The sequence below is a fragment of the Denticeps clupeoides genome, unplaced genomic scaffold (genome assembly GCF_900700375.1).
Source record: "Denticeps clupeoides unplaced genomic scaffold, fDenClu1.1, whole genome shotgun sequence".
In the NCBI taxonomy this organism is placed as follows: domain Eukaryota; kingdom Metazoa; phylum Chordata; class Actinopteri; order Clupeiformes; family Denticipitidae; genus Denticeps; species Denticeps clupeoides.
The window spans coordinates 145,762-165,259 of NW_021630104.1; the positions used below are offsets into that span (position 1 = coordinate 145,762).

A 19,498-nucleotide genomic window follows, 5' to 3' on the forward strand; every position below is an offset into this window, starting at 1 on the left:
TTAAAAAATTGAATAGCTTTAATGTTTTATCCAACCTGTGGCTTGTTTTATGCATGTGTGGTGGATACATGCAATATAGAATTTTCAGGAATAACATCAAGTCATCCAGTCTCGTAGGCTACAATGACATGAATAATTGTATGTGTGCAGTGTCATTTTCAGCCTGTAGACAATCTGACTATGTTATAAAACAGTTATACACCCTGACTGAAAAAAATCATTTTAGTGGCACTGAATTAATTATAATTATAATCAGTAACTGGTTTACCGTGAAGGCTTATTGGTAAAAAAAAAAAAAAAAAAAGAAAAATTGTAAATCAACCTAATTAGTTCATGACTTGAAAAGTCACATAAATTCTACAGCATAACATATAAAGTGTAAAAATACCATGCTTTTAAACCCCTTTAGAGTCTGTGAACAGTATGTCTGCAGAACTGAGATTCTTCATCATCTGTACTTTCTAGATACTAAAAAAGTGTCGTGCTCAGACATGTTCTCTGTTTTTAATTTGAGCACTCAAAAGAAAAGGCTGACTATCTTTCACATATTCAAAGAGCGCATCCCTTTAACCAGTAAAATAGGGCCTAAGTTAAAAATGGTCAACATGTGCATTTGTTCATCATGTTGTGCAAAAATGCTGGAATGCTGCATTTCAAAAAATGGCTTGGACCTCCTTTAAAGACTTTTTTTTTTTTACATTGTGCATCATTAATTTAGTTTACACAGGGAGTACATGGTCTCCATTTTTTTTATTTAGTCTTGTTTATAGATCATATCAATACTTTGATTACAGTTATCATATTTGTGTGCCAAATATTTGAGCCAGAATTATTTTACCTTTCCGAGAACATGTTTACATACAGTTTTGCATGACAAAGATAATTTGGTACCATGAACTTCATTTGATGTTGGCATTGGCCCCTGGAATTAACGGTTAATGGAATCCTACGCCTGAAAGCTAACCTGAACGTTTAAATATGTTTTCCAGTCCAATATAATCCACCTATGTGTATGCGACTCTATAAAACCCCGAGAGGACCAGGGAGCTTCATTGTGACACTATTTGCTTAGGCAGGGCACGGCCAACTATCATGCTTTTACCAGATTGCACCAGGCCAAAATTTCTCTGATGGGAATGTTTGCCTGACATCCGTCTACCAATATGACATAAAGAAAGATTAAACAGAAAGTACTACATTCAGCAGGTTTATTAAAATAAGCATCTAGAAGCAAAAAAATAATAGAAACCAGTGTAAACATGTTCCGTATTAAAAGTGTTGCTTTTTTTGTTTTTCTTATTGCAATCTGCCATCCATAAAACTAAAGTTGGTAAAGCTGTAAGGCAACCGGCCGAAGTCCTTTTGACTTAAATTAGGAGATTAGGTCTTCACAACTACATGGGCGTGAAGTTGGAGGAACTTGCTTTGCAGCCGGTTGCCTTAAAGTGACGATTTTTTTTCCGTTTGCAGTTCGTTTGTACATCGGAAGCCGCTCTTCTCCATCGCAACGTCACGGTGAACACGGTGTTTCTGTTGTCGTAAATCACGCATATTGCAAAAAAAAGAGGAAAGGAAACTCTGGCCCCGGGTCTGTTTAAAGGATTGTGCGGTAGGTGCAGAGGTTGATTGTCAGGTCTTGGCCGACCTCCTGGCTTCTCCGGCCCGCTGCGCCGGCGCGGCGGTGGACTTCCGGTGGAAGGCGGCGACCGAAGCCTCGGCGGCGGCGGCGACCGCCGGGTAGTAGCTGTCCGTGTCCTGCGAGTCCTCGCTGTTCTGCGACTTGGTGCTGTCGTGGGAGCCGGGCCGCTGGCGCGCCGCGCGGCTCTGCTCCTCCTTCAGTTCCAGGTAGGAGCGCGAGAAGGTGTGGAAGATGGAGGTGACGGGGAAGGCCATCAGCAGGATCCCGCTCAGGATGCTGCTCAGCGCCACCACCTGGCCGGGAATGCTGCGCGGCACCATGTCCCCGTAGCCCACCGTCGTCATGGAGATCACGGCCCACCAGTAGCTGCCGGGGATGCTGGTGAACTCCTGCTTGGCGCCCATCTCGCTCTCGGCCAGGAAGACCAGCGGCGAGAAGAGCGCCATGGCGACGCAGAGGAAGAGGAGGAGCAGGCCGAACTCGCGCGTGCAGCGCCGCACCGTCAGCCCCAGCGTCTGGAGGCCCAGGGAGTGCCTCGCCAGCCGCATGACGTAGAAGATGCGCAGCGCCCGCAGGACGCGGAGGACCAGGCCCACCTTCTCCAGGTAGTTGTTCCCCGAGCCCGCCGGCCGCTCGCCGGCGGACACCGAGTCCACGATGAGCGTGATGTAGTAGGGGAGGATGGCCACCACGTCGATGATGTTGAGCGGCGTGCGCAGGAACACGCACTTGCTCTGCGTGTGGATGAAGCGCAGCAGGAACTCCAGCGAAAACCAGCCCACGCACACCGTCTCCAGCACGAAGATGTTGAAACAGCGCTGCGAACACTCGCCCTGCGCGACAAGAGAAAAGGCCAGAGAATTACCCACACAATACAGCAACCTCTTCTCTCCGGTTTTAGGGCTTTGGCCCTTCCATGTGCATTATCGGGGCCATTCTTGCACCATGGGGTGTTTCATCTCGTAATCAATGCATCTTGGTGCAGACAAGGACAATTCTGCATCAATGAATAAGCGATTATATAATCAGGACATTGCTTGGTGATTTTTTGTAGGCGTGTATAAAAATTCGAGCCTGATATGAGTACAGCGCCACACCGGCCCCGTCCACACGGACGTTTGGTTTTGTTTAGCTCGTAGCTGCTTACCTGTTTAACACTAGTTGGGTTTTTTTTCTTGGAAGAAATTGACGGCAAGAAAAATGCTAATTTGACAAAATCCGAATGTGCAGCCGACCGAACGCTGGTGCTGAACGCCCGTGTGGACGCTTTGATTTGCTCCAATGGGCAGAAAAACGATCGGTGTTCCGTCCACGCTCACCCGACGCCACTAACCAAAGAAATGCCTGGTTTACTAATGTAGAAAAAATTGATGGTGATGCATTGATATAATTGAAATTGAATCGAGTCATGAGGCCAGTGAAGGTTCACACCTCTAGTTCTAGCTCACCTGGCGCAGCATGTGTATTTTAGGCACAGCACAATTTTTGGTAAAGTGCTGAATGATAAAATTGAGACTGCTTTGTGCATACATAACCATGCATTTAAACGAATAGCTCTGTAAAGAAATGTTTAGTTGCTTAAATAAAATATGGTCAGAATGATGTAACATTTTGTTTTAGTCAAAAATATGGATGTTGGCTGCAGTCCCCACAGATACTGCAGGAACATTTACATTTACGGCATTTATCAGACGCCCTTAACCTGAGCGACTTACAATCAGTAGTTACAGGGACAGTACCCCCTGGAGACACTCAGGGTTAAGTGTCTTGCTCAGGCACACGATGGTAGTAAGTGGGATTTGAACCTGGGTCTTCTGGTTCACAGGCGAGTGTCTTACCCACTAGGCCACTACCACCCTAGTAAGAATTGCTCTGCTTCCTTGAGGCTGACATATTGCGGCAATTTTTTTATACATGGCTTTCCTTAAAAATATCATCTGAAAGTAATTTATTACACCCTGTAGAAATGTGGAAAGAAACTGCACTGAAAATATAATTAGATGCTTGTACTGTAGCAGGAGAAACCATTATTTTCATTAATTCCGGAACCTCCTACACTAAACGGAAATGTTCAATTCAAACGACTACAAATATGGCAATGGCAGGGAATAAGCACATTAATTGAAATATGCTTTCTAAAAGGCTTATATTACATTCGTTTCTGTAATCACATGATTTAATGGAATGACTTTGTCCATCTTGGGAAATAAATACTTGGGCAATAAAGCAATTAAACACCACTATTCCTCCAAACCACAGCCTGAGGAAAGTTGGGAAATTACGCTGGTGTTACGTAACCATGGTGATTAATGTGCTTGATGGCTGACTGAGCTCAGTCCATTCAGCAGTGAGAGAACAACGCTGGAGCAGCCAGCACGGCTGAAAAGGATGTCACCCCCTTTCACAGCAACATGACGAGTCTGATCTCTCCGAATAAATACCCTCGCGGCATTTCACGTTGAATTTCAGACCTCAATGTGAAATATTTAATCTGCCTATTTTATTTTTTTTCAGCCAACTTTTCCCTCCTCCAACACCCATCACCCTACATCCTGCAGCACACATCAAAACAGAATATTCAAAAGGCAGTGGTGAAAAAGTCAATTTTCCCCAGCAACTGTAAAATATTGCATATATATTACAAACATTACACAACTCTACTTTAATGCATGATTAAAGGCAAACACACACACCCTCACTAGACGTGTCCAAGAATGCATGTCTGTGCACACTGCGTTATTTACATTTTTCTTGGAAGCCAACCATGAGTCCAGCTCCATTCAGGCGCTTGGGCTCTCCTCTGATGTGAATGCCGCTCTCTCTCGCACTCCATTGACCATTTCGACACTCCACACAATGCGTCTAATTATCTGTAGCATCCATTATCTGTAGCACTGCACACAGGGCCCTGACCCTGTCATAATACGACATCTATTTAACACCAAGCAGCAGCAGTAACCTTTCATTCTGCAGATCTACTCAAATGGTCTTTATTTTTATTGCCAGGTTGGTGAAATGGTGCACATCCATTCCATGTATTATCTCCCAAGTGGCTGTTGCATGTCATTACAGAATAATAAATATTGTTACAGAAAAACATATGTTGGTACATATACACACAGAATGGAGTTAATGTGGAGTTAACAAAAGACCCACAGATTGGTGGGTCATAAAGTTTGATTATCCATTAAGGGTTTATCCATTTGGTGAAAAGAAAAATGACACCGCAGTGCTGCTGGTTCCTGGAATATTGTCATTCCACTGTGGGTGGTGAAGGGAGAGGCGCAAACACTCGACATATTGAACCCAGCACACCCGTGTGAATAGGTGGCACGTGGCTAAACCAGGGCCACCCAGGCATCACAAGTATAAGGTTGAGGAAGCAGCCCCCGTAATCAGAAGGTTGGCGGTGTCACTGGTGCCACTGAACAAAGCACCGTCCCCACAAACGGCTCCCCGGGCGCCTGTCATCACTGCCCGCTGCTCACCAAGGGTGGTGGATAAAAGCAGAGGACACATTTCGTTGGGTCGCCGTGTGCTGTGCTGGAGGAAGCTGCTGGAGGGTCGCGCTGCAAGCGGTGCGCTGATCCAAAGCCAATGGCACCACTTGGGAAGCAGAGCAGAAGTGCTAGAGAAAGTGTTGATGTTACAGTATGTTTCATGACTTGCGGTAGGTCAAAGGTCATTAATTGCACACTGTGAAGGCGCAAAAGTGGACAGTGGGCACTAGGATCCTGAGGCACACTACAGGCCAGAAGCTCACAACAACAACCAGATGGGCACAGTGGCACGACATTTAGCACTACATTTGAATCCTTGGTGCAGTTTCCCTCCAGGCTCTCCGGGTTCTTCCCACTCCCAGCATGTACAGTACGTAGATTTGTGACTCATAAACTGTGTGTGTGTGTGTGTGTGTGTGTGTGTGAGTGTGAATGGTATGTGTGACACCCATTACAGAGGGCGGCACGCGTCAGGTTCAGTTCCGCGCGAGGCAGCGTTCAGCTGCGTATGCTACTGGAAGGGAGGGGTCGCTCACACGCTACATCTTTAGATGTTTTAGATGTCCAGTCTGCTTCCGTCACGGAGTCATTTGCAAGAACAGCACACACACAGAGAGTCGACAAATGGTAATGGCCTAATATACAGTGAGTGAGAGTGTTTTTAGTGTTGTGCATGATGTACATGGAACACTGAACTGCACGAATCAAACAAATGACGCCTCCACAGACATCTCCAGTGTCATTTATTAATATGGACATGCATACGAAGAAAAAAAATCCTTAGGATCAACTCAGTATTGATCATGCACTGACAGGGAGGACAGATTGTTTGAGCAACTGAATCAGTGTAATGAATAACCAAGAATAAAAAGAATAGTTGCCTTTAATCTAGTTCTTATCTTTCTTATCTTTTGGGCCACAACCTACAGTATCTACTGTCTTCATTGTGATTGATACGCCGTCCTTGCTGTTCTACATTGTACTGCTTTGACATTCAAAAATGTCTATCAGCAAGTACACAAGCAAAACAACGGAATAGAGGGAGGATTTGACATGTGAACTCAATGATAAGGCCGGAATCTACTGTCTATCAAGGGAGTCTGGAGTCTATGGACATTTTATCTTGGAAAGACGAAGCAAAATGTGAGAGTTGTGTTAAGGCTGAGATTCTTCAACAATAACATAAGACAAAAAAAAAAAAACATCTGTTCTTTATTCCTACCGCTTATACTGTATAACAATACCAGATAAATGGATACTCATTCAGACAAAAATCCGTTTGATGTTACAAGACACAAAAAACAAAACCACACATTAAAAGAAGAATTTTAGAACTGACACACACACACACACACACACACAAACAGAATTAGAGCCCCAAGGCAGCATGGTGAATGACAGGCATATTTGTGTATTTTCCTGCCTAATGTATGCACTGATTAAAATTGATACAATTTGATTTTGGGGACCTTTTGCAGGGATTCTTTCTTTTCTCTGTGTGTTTGAAGATGGTAAAAGGCGTCGAGTGGAAATACGCTGCATTAGCATCTGAAGGGACATGGATGCTGGCTGATGTGATATGGCTTTAAAGCCTCTGCAACCCCACATTATTTTAATTGCTGTGACACAAACAGCAAAGAAAAAAGCATGGGAGACAATAAAGTCGCCTTCAGAGTGTCCCTGAGTGTGGTGAAGCCTGACATGAACATAATTAAATCAGGGGGCCGTTCATCTCATCACACAATGCAGTAAATTGCCTTCAGAAAATAAATGAATGAATCCAGAAAGTTTCATACATTGGGATTCGTTTCTAATCCATGGGTCCGCGAGACCTTTTTTTGTTTCATAAACCGCAGTACTTATTTTCACCATTAGATTATGATAATGGACATAATCGTCAAACCAGCACTTTTTGCTGTTACTGAGGGACACGTGAATTTTACATGAAATTATTGAAACAAACAAAACCGAAACTTTCTAAGTATAATTTTGTAATTACATAAATAATATCAATCAATTTTTTTTTTCAAACCACCGTGAAATCAAATGAACGAATTACTTTAACTTTATAAATGACAAAAATGTATTATTTTAATGTATCGTAATGTATTATTTAACTCAGTTAATGTGATTTAGGATTTAACATGACCAGAATTTGCTACAATTGACACAAATCCGCACGTACATTATGTGCAACCTTTTTGTCCAATCACCACATCCTATCCGCAAATTTGAGCAATAAGCAACAGTTGTCTGGTTGTCCTATGGGTTCATTTTCATTCTTGTCGGTCTGCTCAGGCAAGTATAGTATCTGCTAGTATCTGATTGGCCCACGGGATTCCCCGCGCAGAAATGATAAGAGCGGCGCTGTCGATTTCTGTCGAGCGAATCACTGCCGCTCGACCAGCTGTCATGTGCGAATGGTGTCTCAGAACCAAGCCAATTTTACACCCGCAGAGCCCTCCAGCCGCGGCCCGTGGCACGCCCTCTCCCCAGCTCATCAGCCAAGGAGAGGAAGAGGATCAGTCAAGATCAGTCAAAGGGCGGACATTTCGCATACTTGCACGAGGTTACTATTCACATGACATGTTGGCGCTGCCCCCCTGCCAAGCTTCTGAATGACAGAAATGATGTTGCACAGCATGTCGGAAAACAAGTCCCTTCCTCGTTCCAGAAAAATCTCTACTGTGTATTTATAGTTTCTGTTGTGTAGCTGGGAATGCATGTGTGTGTGTGTGTGTGTGTGTGTGTGTGTGTGTGTGTGTGTGTGTGTGTTTTGCCTGCATTGTGTACAGTTGCTGAACCAGTGAAAATGGCTTCAGAATTGTTTAACTGACTTCACCCGACAATGAATAATTCAATTTAAAAAAATGAACACAAGGCCCCTAATCCTCTGACCTCCAATACTGATAATAGTATTGACTATAGATTCTCCTGGTCTGGGTTTGGGACTTGTACACATTTCACACAGAAATCAGATGATTGCTGATATATAGCCAGCATCCCACTAGATAAACAGGCTTAAGGATAAAAGCTGCATCATGATAGATGAGAGCCATGTTCACTAACGAAATGTATTTCTTCAGGATTTACCTGCTAGTTCTTTGTATGAAGCAAACAAATTATTTCTGATACCCGGATCATTATGAATACATTGCATGTTCTTCATTCTTTTTTTCTATTTATCTTTGCAACAGACAAAGCAGAAAACTAGAGCCTGGAAGATAGAGGTGGGGAAAATGAGGTGGACGCACTGCAGTTCCACCAACCCACAGCCAGTCCTGTTATCTCTCAATATACGTACTGAGAGAAAATGTCAGCAATTAGAAGCACAGAGGTTTCGAAAAAATGGAAGAAGAGGCTGTCAGTGTACCCAGAAGGACGGCCACCTGAAGCGAATGGGTTTGTCCAGGCAGGCATGGTGCACAGTGGTGTGCGTTTCATGGCGTGTTTCCATGGCTTAGACCAGCGGTGACCAGTCACTTCATCTCTCATAGCCAGGAAGCAGACATATCACTCAGCAACAAGGACAATCAACGTATTCTTGTGACACTGCACATACATATTTTTGTAAGAGTGTGTGTTCAGTTCACTATAATAAATACATCTGCTCCAAACATCAAGGAATAAATGAATTTTAAATTAAGCCCAGTATCAAGCACTCCTGATGATATATCAATATATATTTTAATATAAATAAATAGTTATACAAAAAATCTAGATGAACCCTTGATATTAAGTGTCCTATAAGGAAAAACCACTTGATGTTGCTGTAAAAAATAATAAATAATAATCATGTGTAATCATAATAATTATTACACACAGTTCCTGACAAAAGTCTATTTATAAAAGTCTATTTTGTAGAAACAGCTGCTATTAACCTGACTTTTAATGAATCAATTGGTGTTAGAAATAGCTCATATGAAAAGTTAAAACCAACCAAATTATGTTTAATGCATTGATATGAATTAGTTTCACAGAACAAAAGATTTATCATTTTATCAAGACAGAAAGATCACATTTTGGCAAGACAAAAGCTTTGTCGCCTATACAGAAATTGAACAAATTCACTGAAATACAAAAATATGTCAGCAGATTAAGTAGTGGTGCTGTGAGATCCAAATTTAATGTCTTGTATGACTTCCATGAGCTTGAAGGACTGCATCCATGCGGTTTGGCAAGGATTCATACAATTTATGAGTCATCAGGAATAGAAAAGAAAGCAGTCTTGCATGCCTCCCAGAGTTCATCTATATTCTTTGGTTTCGTCTTCCATGCTTCCTCTTTCATCCTACCCCACACATGCTCAATGATGTTCATGTCTGGTGACTGGGCTGGCCAATCCTGGAGCATCTTGATCTTCTTTGAGGAACTTTGATGTGGAGATTGAGGTATGTGATGGAGCACCATCCTGCTGCAGAATTTGGCCTCTTTTATGGTTGGGAATATAAAAGGTAATTAAGATTTCTTGGTATTTCAGACTATTGATGTTGCCGTCCACCCTGCAGATCTCTTGCACACCCCCATACTGGATGTAACCCCAGACCATGAATTTTTTTCTGCCACCAAACTTCACTGTTTTCTGGGTGAATCTTGGATCCATGTGGGCTCAAGTAGGTCTCCTGTAATACTTGGTGTAAATCAAGAGAAGATTCATCTGAAAAATTCACCTTTCCAGCATCCATCCATTTAGCAGACTGTGGGTCTTGGCAATTGTCTTTTGTTTAGTGGTGGCTTCTGGGCACTGATTTAACCATGGATGCAATTTCAAGACAGAATTTGACAAACTGTTCTGATTGACAGGGACTTCAGGTGACCAGGTCTCGTGGAGCTCTGCTGCAGTGGAAAATGGGCTGGCCTTGGATTTTCATGCCAACAAACAGTCCTCTCGAGCAGTTGTCTTGCGGGGTCTGCCTGATCTGGGCTTGTCAAAAACATCTCCAGTCTCTTCAAATCTTTTTTTTTATCCTCTGTACTTGATGCTGAGACACATTAAAGGTGTCTGACACATCAGCAGTGGATCTGGTCTTCAGCCTCTTGATAATCAACACTTTAGTCTCAGGGTGAATCTTAGGCATGTTTGCAGAGGTCTAGTTGCAGTTGATTTGCACTGAAACATTATTACAAAAGCTGTTGGGAATAAAATGAGCCATTTCTTGAAAAAAAATCTTGATTAGAAATATATTTCAGCGACACTTGAGGTCAAGCAACAAGACCTTTGCGACTGAAGTCTCATGGTTTGATTTAAGAGAGAGCTCCTCATTTTCAAGGAGGAGCTTGAAAATGAGGAGCTTCCACAGTACAGTAAACACAGTAAGAACAATTCATAGTTCCTCTGCTTTGCTCTGATTCATATGTTGCTGTTGCTATGTCTGTATAAAATATTCTGGTGGTTTTAATACTACAGGCTGCAGTATTTCTTGGCAGCAACCCTCCAACTTCATTTAGACATTGACATCTTATTATTCTAGACTGTATTAAAGATAAAGGGTGGAAGAGGGGTAGGAGAAGCTTCCTGGGTAACACAAGAGTGTCTCCAGGGTAGTGCTGCATGATTAATCTAATCGCAATTGTAATCGCGATGTCAGTCTGTGCGATTACATGAACGCAAAAAGCTGTGATTTAAATGTGATGTGTTTGGTCACATGACTTTCGATTCGGTTCAATGGAGACCTCAGATTCGTGACTCACATAGACATATGGGTACACATACGTCGCCGCCATATTGCGATAGGCTGTGCTGTGGCGTGAAGCATATACATGTCTATGGAGAGAAGTGCAGAAAAATGCCTCACTCTTGTGCTGCTTGGGGCTGTACAAACCGCTGTACGCTCCAAACCAGATCCCGGGGGATTTCATTTCATAGGTAAGGCTGGACAATTGTTTTGAATATATTTGGCCATTATAAAATCCTGTTTTATAAGTCTTAACCTTAGCTAAGCTAGGCTAAGCTAGCAAGGCTATGCATCACTGTGTTCAAGTCAGCCTCCAAACAACGTTTTGGTTAAACGTAAGAACTATAATACAGGATATTATAATGGCCAAATATAATCAAAACAGTTGTTTAGCCTTATCAGGGTTTGTCGTTCGACAGTAATGTAAAAGAGTTTTTTGTGATTTATTTAATTTTGTAGAATATTGTATTTTGAAAGCACTGGGCATTTCAAGTTGTTATAAGTAGTTTGTATGTTTCACTTTGAAATTAAACATTTCACTATAAGTAATTTGTATGTGACTTTTCATTGATATACAAGCAAGTGTCCTTTATCATATCACAATCGCATATCGCAATATTGATCTCAATAATTGCAATATGTCTTTTTTCCCCAAATCGTGCAGCCCTACTCCAGGGGAACTGTCCCCATAAGGCGCCCTGGATAAGGGCATCTGGTAAGAGCCATAAATGAGTTAAATAAATGAGGAAGCCAACCAAATTACTAGCAGTGGGTCTAGTTTGAATATATCTCTGACAAATGCATGGCGTGGAAAAGCCTGTATTTTTTGCCATTATCCCCATTTCATGTCTGTCTGACTCACCTCACACTGTCTTCCCAAACATGAGTGATGCAATCTAGGTGAATTCAATTCATATTACTTATCAGGTGCAATTATTCCTAATGTAATAATTTCTGAACATTAAGTTACACTTTTAAGTTTAAAATTAATGGGATTATACACACATGCTCAGCACAACCATACAAGACAAGCGAGATCATTTGATTGTCAGTGAAGAGCATAATTTCTCTTAATGATGTCGGAGTTGGTGTCTGAGTCAAACTCACTGAGTGAGATGAATTTATGAATCATCTGTCATCAAAAAAGAGGGGGGTACTTGGATACTGGGGTACTGGCTAAGGCAATTAGCAGCATGGGTGCAAACACAGAGAAGCAACTTACACACACCCACAATCCATAATTTACTTTTATTCAAAATCTTAGCACAGGCTTAAACTCTGGAACAGTAAACAACCAGCAAACATAAACTCAACAGTTTTGATCCATCCGAATCGGTATCATACTGTTTTATGTTAACACACAAATTACAAATAGCAGTTTTAAACAGTTGTGTCCTAGCAACTAAGGAAGTAGACTCGTAATCGAAAGGTTGCCGGTTCGAATCCCGATCCGCCAAGGTGCCACTGAGCAGGGCACCGTCCCCACACACTGCTCCCCGGGCGCCTGTCATGGCTGCCCACTGCTCACCAAGGGTGATGGGTGACATTTCGTCACCATGTGCTGTGCTTCACTTTCACTTTTCACTTTCACTAAAAGACATAGCAAACAAAAAAGAATTAAATTAATCTTTGCTAATTAGTGAAAGTGAAGTGATTGTCATTGTGATACATGGCACAGCACATGGTGACACAACGAAAATGTGTCCTCTGCTTTTAACCATGAAGGCGCCCGGGGAGCACTGTGTGGGGACAATACTTTGCTCAAGGGGACATCTTGAACCCGCAACCTTTCAATTACGAGTCAGCTTCCTTACCCTCTAGGCCACCACTGACACCATAGTGCTGATATACAGTCCCTGACAAAAGTGTTGTCGCTTGTGTACAAATTGACCTCAAGTGCCACTGAAATATTGTTTTTCTTGTTTTTAACAAGAAATGGCTCATTTTATTCCCAACAGCTTTAGTAATAATGTTTCATTGCAAAACGAAACTGTCAAAAAGTATTCTAATATTCAAAGCTTGGTAAAATCCATTGAGTCAAAAAGACATAAGTGTTGTCGCCTTGTCATATGAGCTTCACCTGTGACTAATAATGGATCAATTAGGTGTGAGGTGTGTATAAAAAGACCCCCAGAACACTAGACCTTCACATCAACTCCAACTAGACCTCTGCAAACATGCCTAACATTCACCCTGAGACTAAAGTGTTGATTATCAAGACCAGATCCACTTCTGATGTGTCAGACACCTTCAATGTGTCTCAGCATCAAGTACAGAGGATAACAGAAAGATTTGAAGAGACTGGAGATGTTTTTGACAAGCCCAGGTCAGGCAGACCCCGCAAGACAACTGCTCGAGAGGACCAAGGCTCGAGAGGAGAGAAATCCAAGGCCAGCCCACTTTCCACTGCAGCAGAGCTCCACGAGACCTGGTCACCTGAAGTCCCTGTGTCAACCAGAACAGTTTGTCAAATTCTGTCTTGAAATGGCCTCCATGGTGGAATCAGTGCCCAGAAGCCAGTACTAAACAAAAGACATTTGCCAAGACCCACAGCCTGCTAAAATGATGGACGCTGGAAAGGTGGCAGAATGTGGATTTTTCAGATGAATCTTCTGTTGAATTACACCAAATATTGCAGGAGACTTACTGGAGCCCTCATGGATCCGAGATTCACCCAGAAAACAGTCAAGTTTGGTGGAGAAAAAATCATCGTCTGGGGTTACATCCAGTATGGAGGCAACATCAATAGTCTGAAATACCAAGAAATCTTAGCTACCTTTTATATTCCCAACCATAAAAGAGTTCCTCTCCACATCAAAGTTCCTCAAGGCGAAGACCAAGATACTCCAGGATTGGCCAGCCCAGTCACTAGACATGAACATCATTGAGCATGTGTGGGGTAGGATGATAGAGGAAGCATGTAAAATGAAACCAAAGAATATAGATGAACTCTGGGAAGCATGCAAGACTGCTTTCTTTTCTATTCCTGATGACTTCATCAATAAATTGTATGAATCCTTGCCAAACCGCATGGATCCTTCAAGCTCATGGAAGTCATACAAGATATTACATTTGGATCTCTCAGCACCACTACTAAATTTCATGACATATTTTTGTATTTACAGTAAATTTGTTCAATTTCTGTATAGGCGACAAAACTTTTGTCTTGCCAAAATTTGACCTTCCTGTCTTGATAAAATGATAAACCTTTTTTCAGTGAAACTAATTCATATCAATGCATTAAACATCATTTGGTAGGTTTTAACTTTTCATATGAGCTATTTCTAACACCAATTGATTAATTAAAAGTCAGGTTAATAGCAGCTGTTTCTACAAAATAGATAAGTGACAAGACTTTTGTCACAGACTGCAGTGGGTATGTCTCCAATGGCATCCAATGGCCTAATAACATCTTACTCCATTCATAGGAAAGAAGTAGTTAAACCATCCAATACCAAACATGCACACTGACTGCAACAATCAAGGCAATATGTAAGTGTTAACACACACACACACACACACACACACACACACACACACACACACAAATGTGAACAGAGATCTCTGCCACTAAGCAATGCTCTTCTCTTTTTTGGTTGGATCTCGACCTCCCTGTGTCTCCCCACCTACTGTGACATTCCCTGTTAGGGACTCCACGCTCCTGCCATTACAGCACCGTCATTCCTCCTTGCTAATTGGCGATGAGCAGCACAGGGGTTTCAGGGAAGGGCTTCCCCTGCTGTCTCTGAATGATAAAGGCCTTTGAAGATCAGCCACTTCTCCATGCCCCCCCTCTACCCTCCCCTGGTGGGGAGCATCTCTTTGATAGTGGAAGATACCGCAGGGCTTTCTTTAATCACTTCAAGCTGCCACAAAGTTGCTCATCAGAGCGTGTGTGGAGACGTGCACGGCTCTCTGCAGTTGCATTGTCAAGCAGCTTTTGACAAATGTCACATCTCTACCTGACACAGGTCATCGGATTAACGTGCCTTGCATCGTAAAAAAAAAACAGCGCTGAGATGGTCACAGAATTGTGGCCGCGCCAAACCTCGATGCAATATACTGCACAATAACTGCAAAACGACTTTTCACCTCAGATGACATAATGGACTATTGGCTCTGAGCCCTAAATCTGTTGGAATTACAGGTCTTTCGAAAGCATTTGAAGGCGGTGTAAGAAAAGGTAGACTAAGGCATAAAATATGAAAAGTTTCTTCTTCTTGCAGACAAAATGAAAAATTTAACATTTAAATATTTCATACTTTTGGGGCCAATAAAGCCAATGTGTTGCGCAGCGCTGCCGGAAAGGGCAGAGATGGTTAGATGTAGTAGTGTGTTAGGGTGCACGCTGGGATACTGAGAATACTGAAGTCAGAAAATGAACTGCCGCTGGGGTGGACTGTTAGGGTTGGCCTGAAAGATAACGACTACTCACAAAGAGGGTTTAGACAGGATTCTGACTATCATTGCCTACAGAAAATGCAGCTTCACTAGTAACAGCAGTGATGTCTGCTAAATGCTGTAAATGTAAATGCCAAGAGTCTATAATATATATTTGTTGGTGTTAGTGTTGATTCACATAGAGCGTCTTATTACATAACAATAATTACACTATAAAGCACCATTTTCACTGGAGCCTCGTGCCTTTTCATGATGAGAATGCACACAATCAAATGTGATAAGAAGGTGTTGAAAATTGATTTTCACACTTAAATAATAAAACTAAGCTCTGTTACATGCATGCTTACCTATATATAGGTAAGCACGCATGCTCAATGGTTGTATGGCTCAAAAATAATCCAAAACTAAATATAACAAACTTCTGGAATGCCTTTGTTTCAGTGCACAAATGCCTCCAAAGCTGTGAGGTGACTATTCACTCTTCAAGTGCTGACCAGCGCACACGAAAAAGCCAGTTCCAAAAATGGTCTTGTCCACGGAAAAATGTATTTTTGAAGGTCATGGAAATTGTTAAAAAAAAAAAAAAAACTAAAAAAAAACACTACACTAAATAACAGTACTTGGTCTACAGTATATGAAACATATACAGTATATACAGACAACCCTTGTAACAATTTCTGAAGTTGCATTTAACTATCTTATGTTTAATTATGAAATGTGTTATTAAATTAAACATTAAGTAAGGCTGTTCAATTGTTCTCTTTTTCTGATACTATTCAGAATTGCTTTTGAATCGTGGTCCATCATAAAAATTAGTGCTGCACGATTAATCTAATCGCAATCGTAATCGCGATGTCAGTCTGTATGATTACATGAACGCAAAAAGCTGTGATTTAAATCATTAGTACATGGATTGGATCGGCAATATATCCGATCCATTCTCTCATTCTCTCAAAGTTTGCGAGCTGACTGAAGTCTCACTTCAGTCGGATGTGATGTGTTTGGTCACATGACTTTTTATTCGGAGACATATGGTTAGACGCCGCATGACGATAGGCTGTGCTGTGGCGTGAAGCATATACATGTCTATGGAGAGAAGTGCATAAAAATGCCTCACTCTTGTGCTGCTTGGGGTTGTACAAACCGCTGTACGCTCCAAACCAGATTCCAGGGGATTACATTTCATAGGTAAGGCTGGACAATTGTTTTGAATATATTTGGCCATTATAAAATCCCGTTTTATAAGTCTTAACCTTAGCTAAGCTAGGCTAAGATAGCAAAGCTATGCATTCATGTGTTCAAGTCAGCCTCCAAACAACGTTTTGACTAAACAGAGGCATTAACTATTTAGACTGTTCTTAGCTGTTTAGTTCACTTTTCTCAAACTTTGAAGGTTTCCTAAAGAAATTCACCTCAGTTTACAAATCTTAACCTTAGCTAAGCTAGCAAAGCTATGCATCCCTGTGTTCAAGTCAGCCTCCAAACAACGTTTTGGTTAAACGTAAGAACTATAATACGGGATTTAATAATGGCCAAATATAATCAAAACAGTTGTTTAGCCTTACCAGGGTTTGTTGTTCGACAGTAATGTAAAAGAGTTTTTTGTGATTATTTAATTTTGTAGAATATTGCATTTTGAAAGCACTGGGCATTTCAAGTTGTTATAAGTAGTTTGTATGTTTCACTTTGAAATTAAACATTTCACTATTAGTCATTTGTATGCGACTTTTCATTGATATACAAGCAAGTGTCCTTTATCATATCGCAATTGCATTTCGCAATATTGATCTCAATAATCGCAATATATCTTTTTCCCCAAATCGTGCAGCCCTAATAAAAATCTATTATTTCCCAAAACTATTGCTTATAGCTTGGCTTTGGCCAATCACAGTACACTTGGAAGTGGAATGACTGGTTCCTTAAGTTCCTCTGGTGCTGAAAGCCTCTTACATGTAGCAGATTTTATGGTATGTATGCAAACTGCCAACTAAAGACTCTTCACTCACCCGCTCCTCCTCTTCCCTCAGGTCCGGCATGGTGCTGATGCAGAGTGTTACCGCGGTGATGGCCACAAACACCACTGACAGGCATGCAAATATCTTCCCTGGTATCCCCGAGTGCGGGTTGTCCACCATGTCCCTCAACCTCCTCATACAGCAGGCCGCCCGGCTCTCCTCTGGCTCTCCTCCGCTCGGCACCTCCTCGCATGACTGCGGGGTGACCGTCTCCACGTCCTCCTCCTCCTGCCTCAGCTGCTCCCGGTGCTCCTCTTGCCGCAGCCGCAGCTTGCGCATGCAACACCACTCCAGCCGCTGCTCCTCCACGCCCCAGTACAACAGCTCCTCCTGGAAGGAGAGGGCACACATCTCCCGCAGCAGGCGCAGCTTACCTGCTGCCAAGAAGGTGACAATGGAGCGGAAGGCTGAGGGGCTGCGATCGAAGAAGAACTCGTTGCGGCTGACGTCGTAGTCGTCGCAGACGTCCAGAAGCTCCTCTGCGTTGTTGCAGCTTCGCAGCTTTCCCAGGCGCGTGAGTGGGAACTCCTCCAGCGTGGACCAGGGGATGCGGTACTTAATCCCACCTACGTTGATGATGGCAGCATCGTTCTGGCGGGACAGAGATGGCCGTCTGGGGTCTCCCTCGTGCTCGGGTGACAGCAGTTGCACACGTTTGTAGAAGACCCCCTTCTTGGTGCTGACTTCCTGAGGGTTCTCCACTGGGTTGAAGTGGAAGGTGGTCAGCTTCCGCTCTGTGTTGCCCGCCAGGAAAGCCACTTCTTGATACATCTTGTGAGGACAACAGGGCTGATTCTTGGACAACAAGGTCAAAGGTCAGTGAACAGGGCCAGAGCAATTCCCTGGAGGACAAAAAACATCACAGATCATTTAGGTCAAGAATTGGTGGCCAGTTCCATGTTTCTGTTTAAGTCAACAAAATGGTCTACAATATATGCATTGTAAAGTTTAAATACATGAATAAAATCAAAACAGTTAAAAGAGAACTTTTAATTTTATGAATTTCTGTCAAGCTGGATGGAGTTCACCACCCCTCTAAATTGGAATTGTCTAAAGGACATCAGAGACCGGATTACTCACAACGTCCTTCCTAAAGTGGCTACTCGTGGATTAACAGAATGTAGATTGGACTGTGCTGGTTTCTCAGATGTTCCTTATAATTTAAACCAGACTAAAACCTATTCATACAGGAAGCAGCCCTGTAATCAGAAGGTTGCCGGTTCGAATCCCGATCCGCCAAGGTGCCACACACCAAGCACCGTCCCCACAGACTGCTCCCCGGGCGCCTGTCATGGCTGCCCACTGCTCACCAAGGGTGATGGCTAAATGCAGAGGACACATGTGTCCTGTGCTGTGCTGCTGTGTATCACAATGACAATCACTTCACTTTACTTTACTGCCTGGCTCTTCTGATTCAATCTGATAGTAGAACTGTAATATACAGTATATATCAATACTATACATTATGTATCAATACTATATCAACTATCAGTATATATCAATTAATATAAATGGACTGCAAAAATGTATATGCAGTCACTGTCACAACCATGCAGGCATGACGCGGCAGGTGAAGGGAGAGGAGGATGAAGAGGTGACGAGGAGACGAAGAAGGAAAGATGCCATCGCATGACATCACGAAACCGGGGTTTAATGGTGAAGCACAGGACAGGGGAGACATCCGAGACGCTGGTGAACATGGAGCATAATGTCAAAGACCTGACCAGAAACGACAGCGGCGTCACTCACAACAGCACAACACTGACATCAATGCCCTTGACCTTTCACCACCAAAACACTACGCTTGCTCTGAGTCCAAGTGAACATTTATCCAAGGCTTATTTAGTCCACCTAGTTTGGCTGGGTTTTGGTTTTGGGTGGTGGTTGGGGGAATAGTAAACCCGGAGGGAACTCTTGCCAACATGGGAAGAGAACTGTGTGGCCATGACCCTAACCTACCAAAAGTAATTTGTGTTGAAGTATACAGTACATTGGTACCAAATTAACAGATATTTTCTCAAGGCATTCCTGATAAATCATCAAGTTAATATAAGGTGGCTCTGGCCTTTTAGCAAAAATAATTTGAATAATTTCAAATTAAAAGATTCCTTCAATGTGTTCTTTGCGCATTGTGTGCATGAAAGTTACAGACGCCTAGACTGCCGAACTTTGAACACCAAATTCTAATCTGTTAATCTTTGAAAAATTATTAGCATTTTTGAAGTTCCCTTTAGATGTTAGGTTAAAGTCCTCTACATTTAACCCATC

General features: G+C 42.4%; 1 protein-coding gene across 4 annotated transcripts in view; it reads right to left on the reverse strand.

Annotated features, from left to right (window-relative positions):
- LOC114783607 (potassium voltage-gated channel subfamily G member 2-like) overlaps window positions 1–19,498 on the reverse strand; it is a 31,366-nt gene continuing 11,868 nt past the window's right edge. For all 4 annotated transcript variants that reach the window (XM_028969127.1, XM_028969126.1, XM_028969125.1 and 1 more), the window contains 2 exons: window positions 17,222–18,072; window positions 1–2,472 (listed from right to left, as the gene is read on the reverse strand). In XM_028969127.1, the coding sequence (XP_028824960.1) occupies window positions 1,630–2,472; window positions 17,222–18,001 (1,623 nt within the window). In that variant the 5' untranslated portion in view covers window positions 18,002–18,072 and the 3' untranslated portion in view covers window positions 1–1,629. The remainder of the gene's footprint in view (window positions 2,473–17,221; window positions 18,073–19,498) is intronic.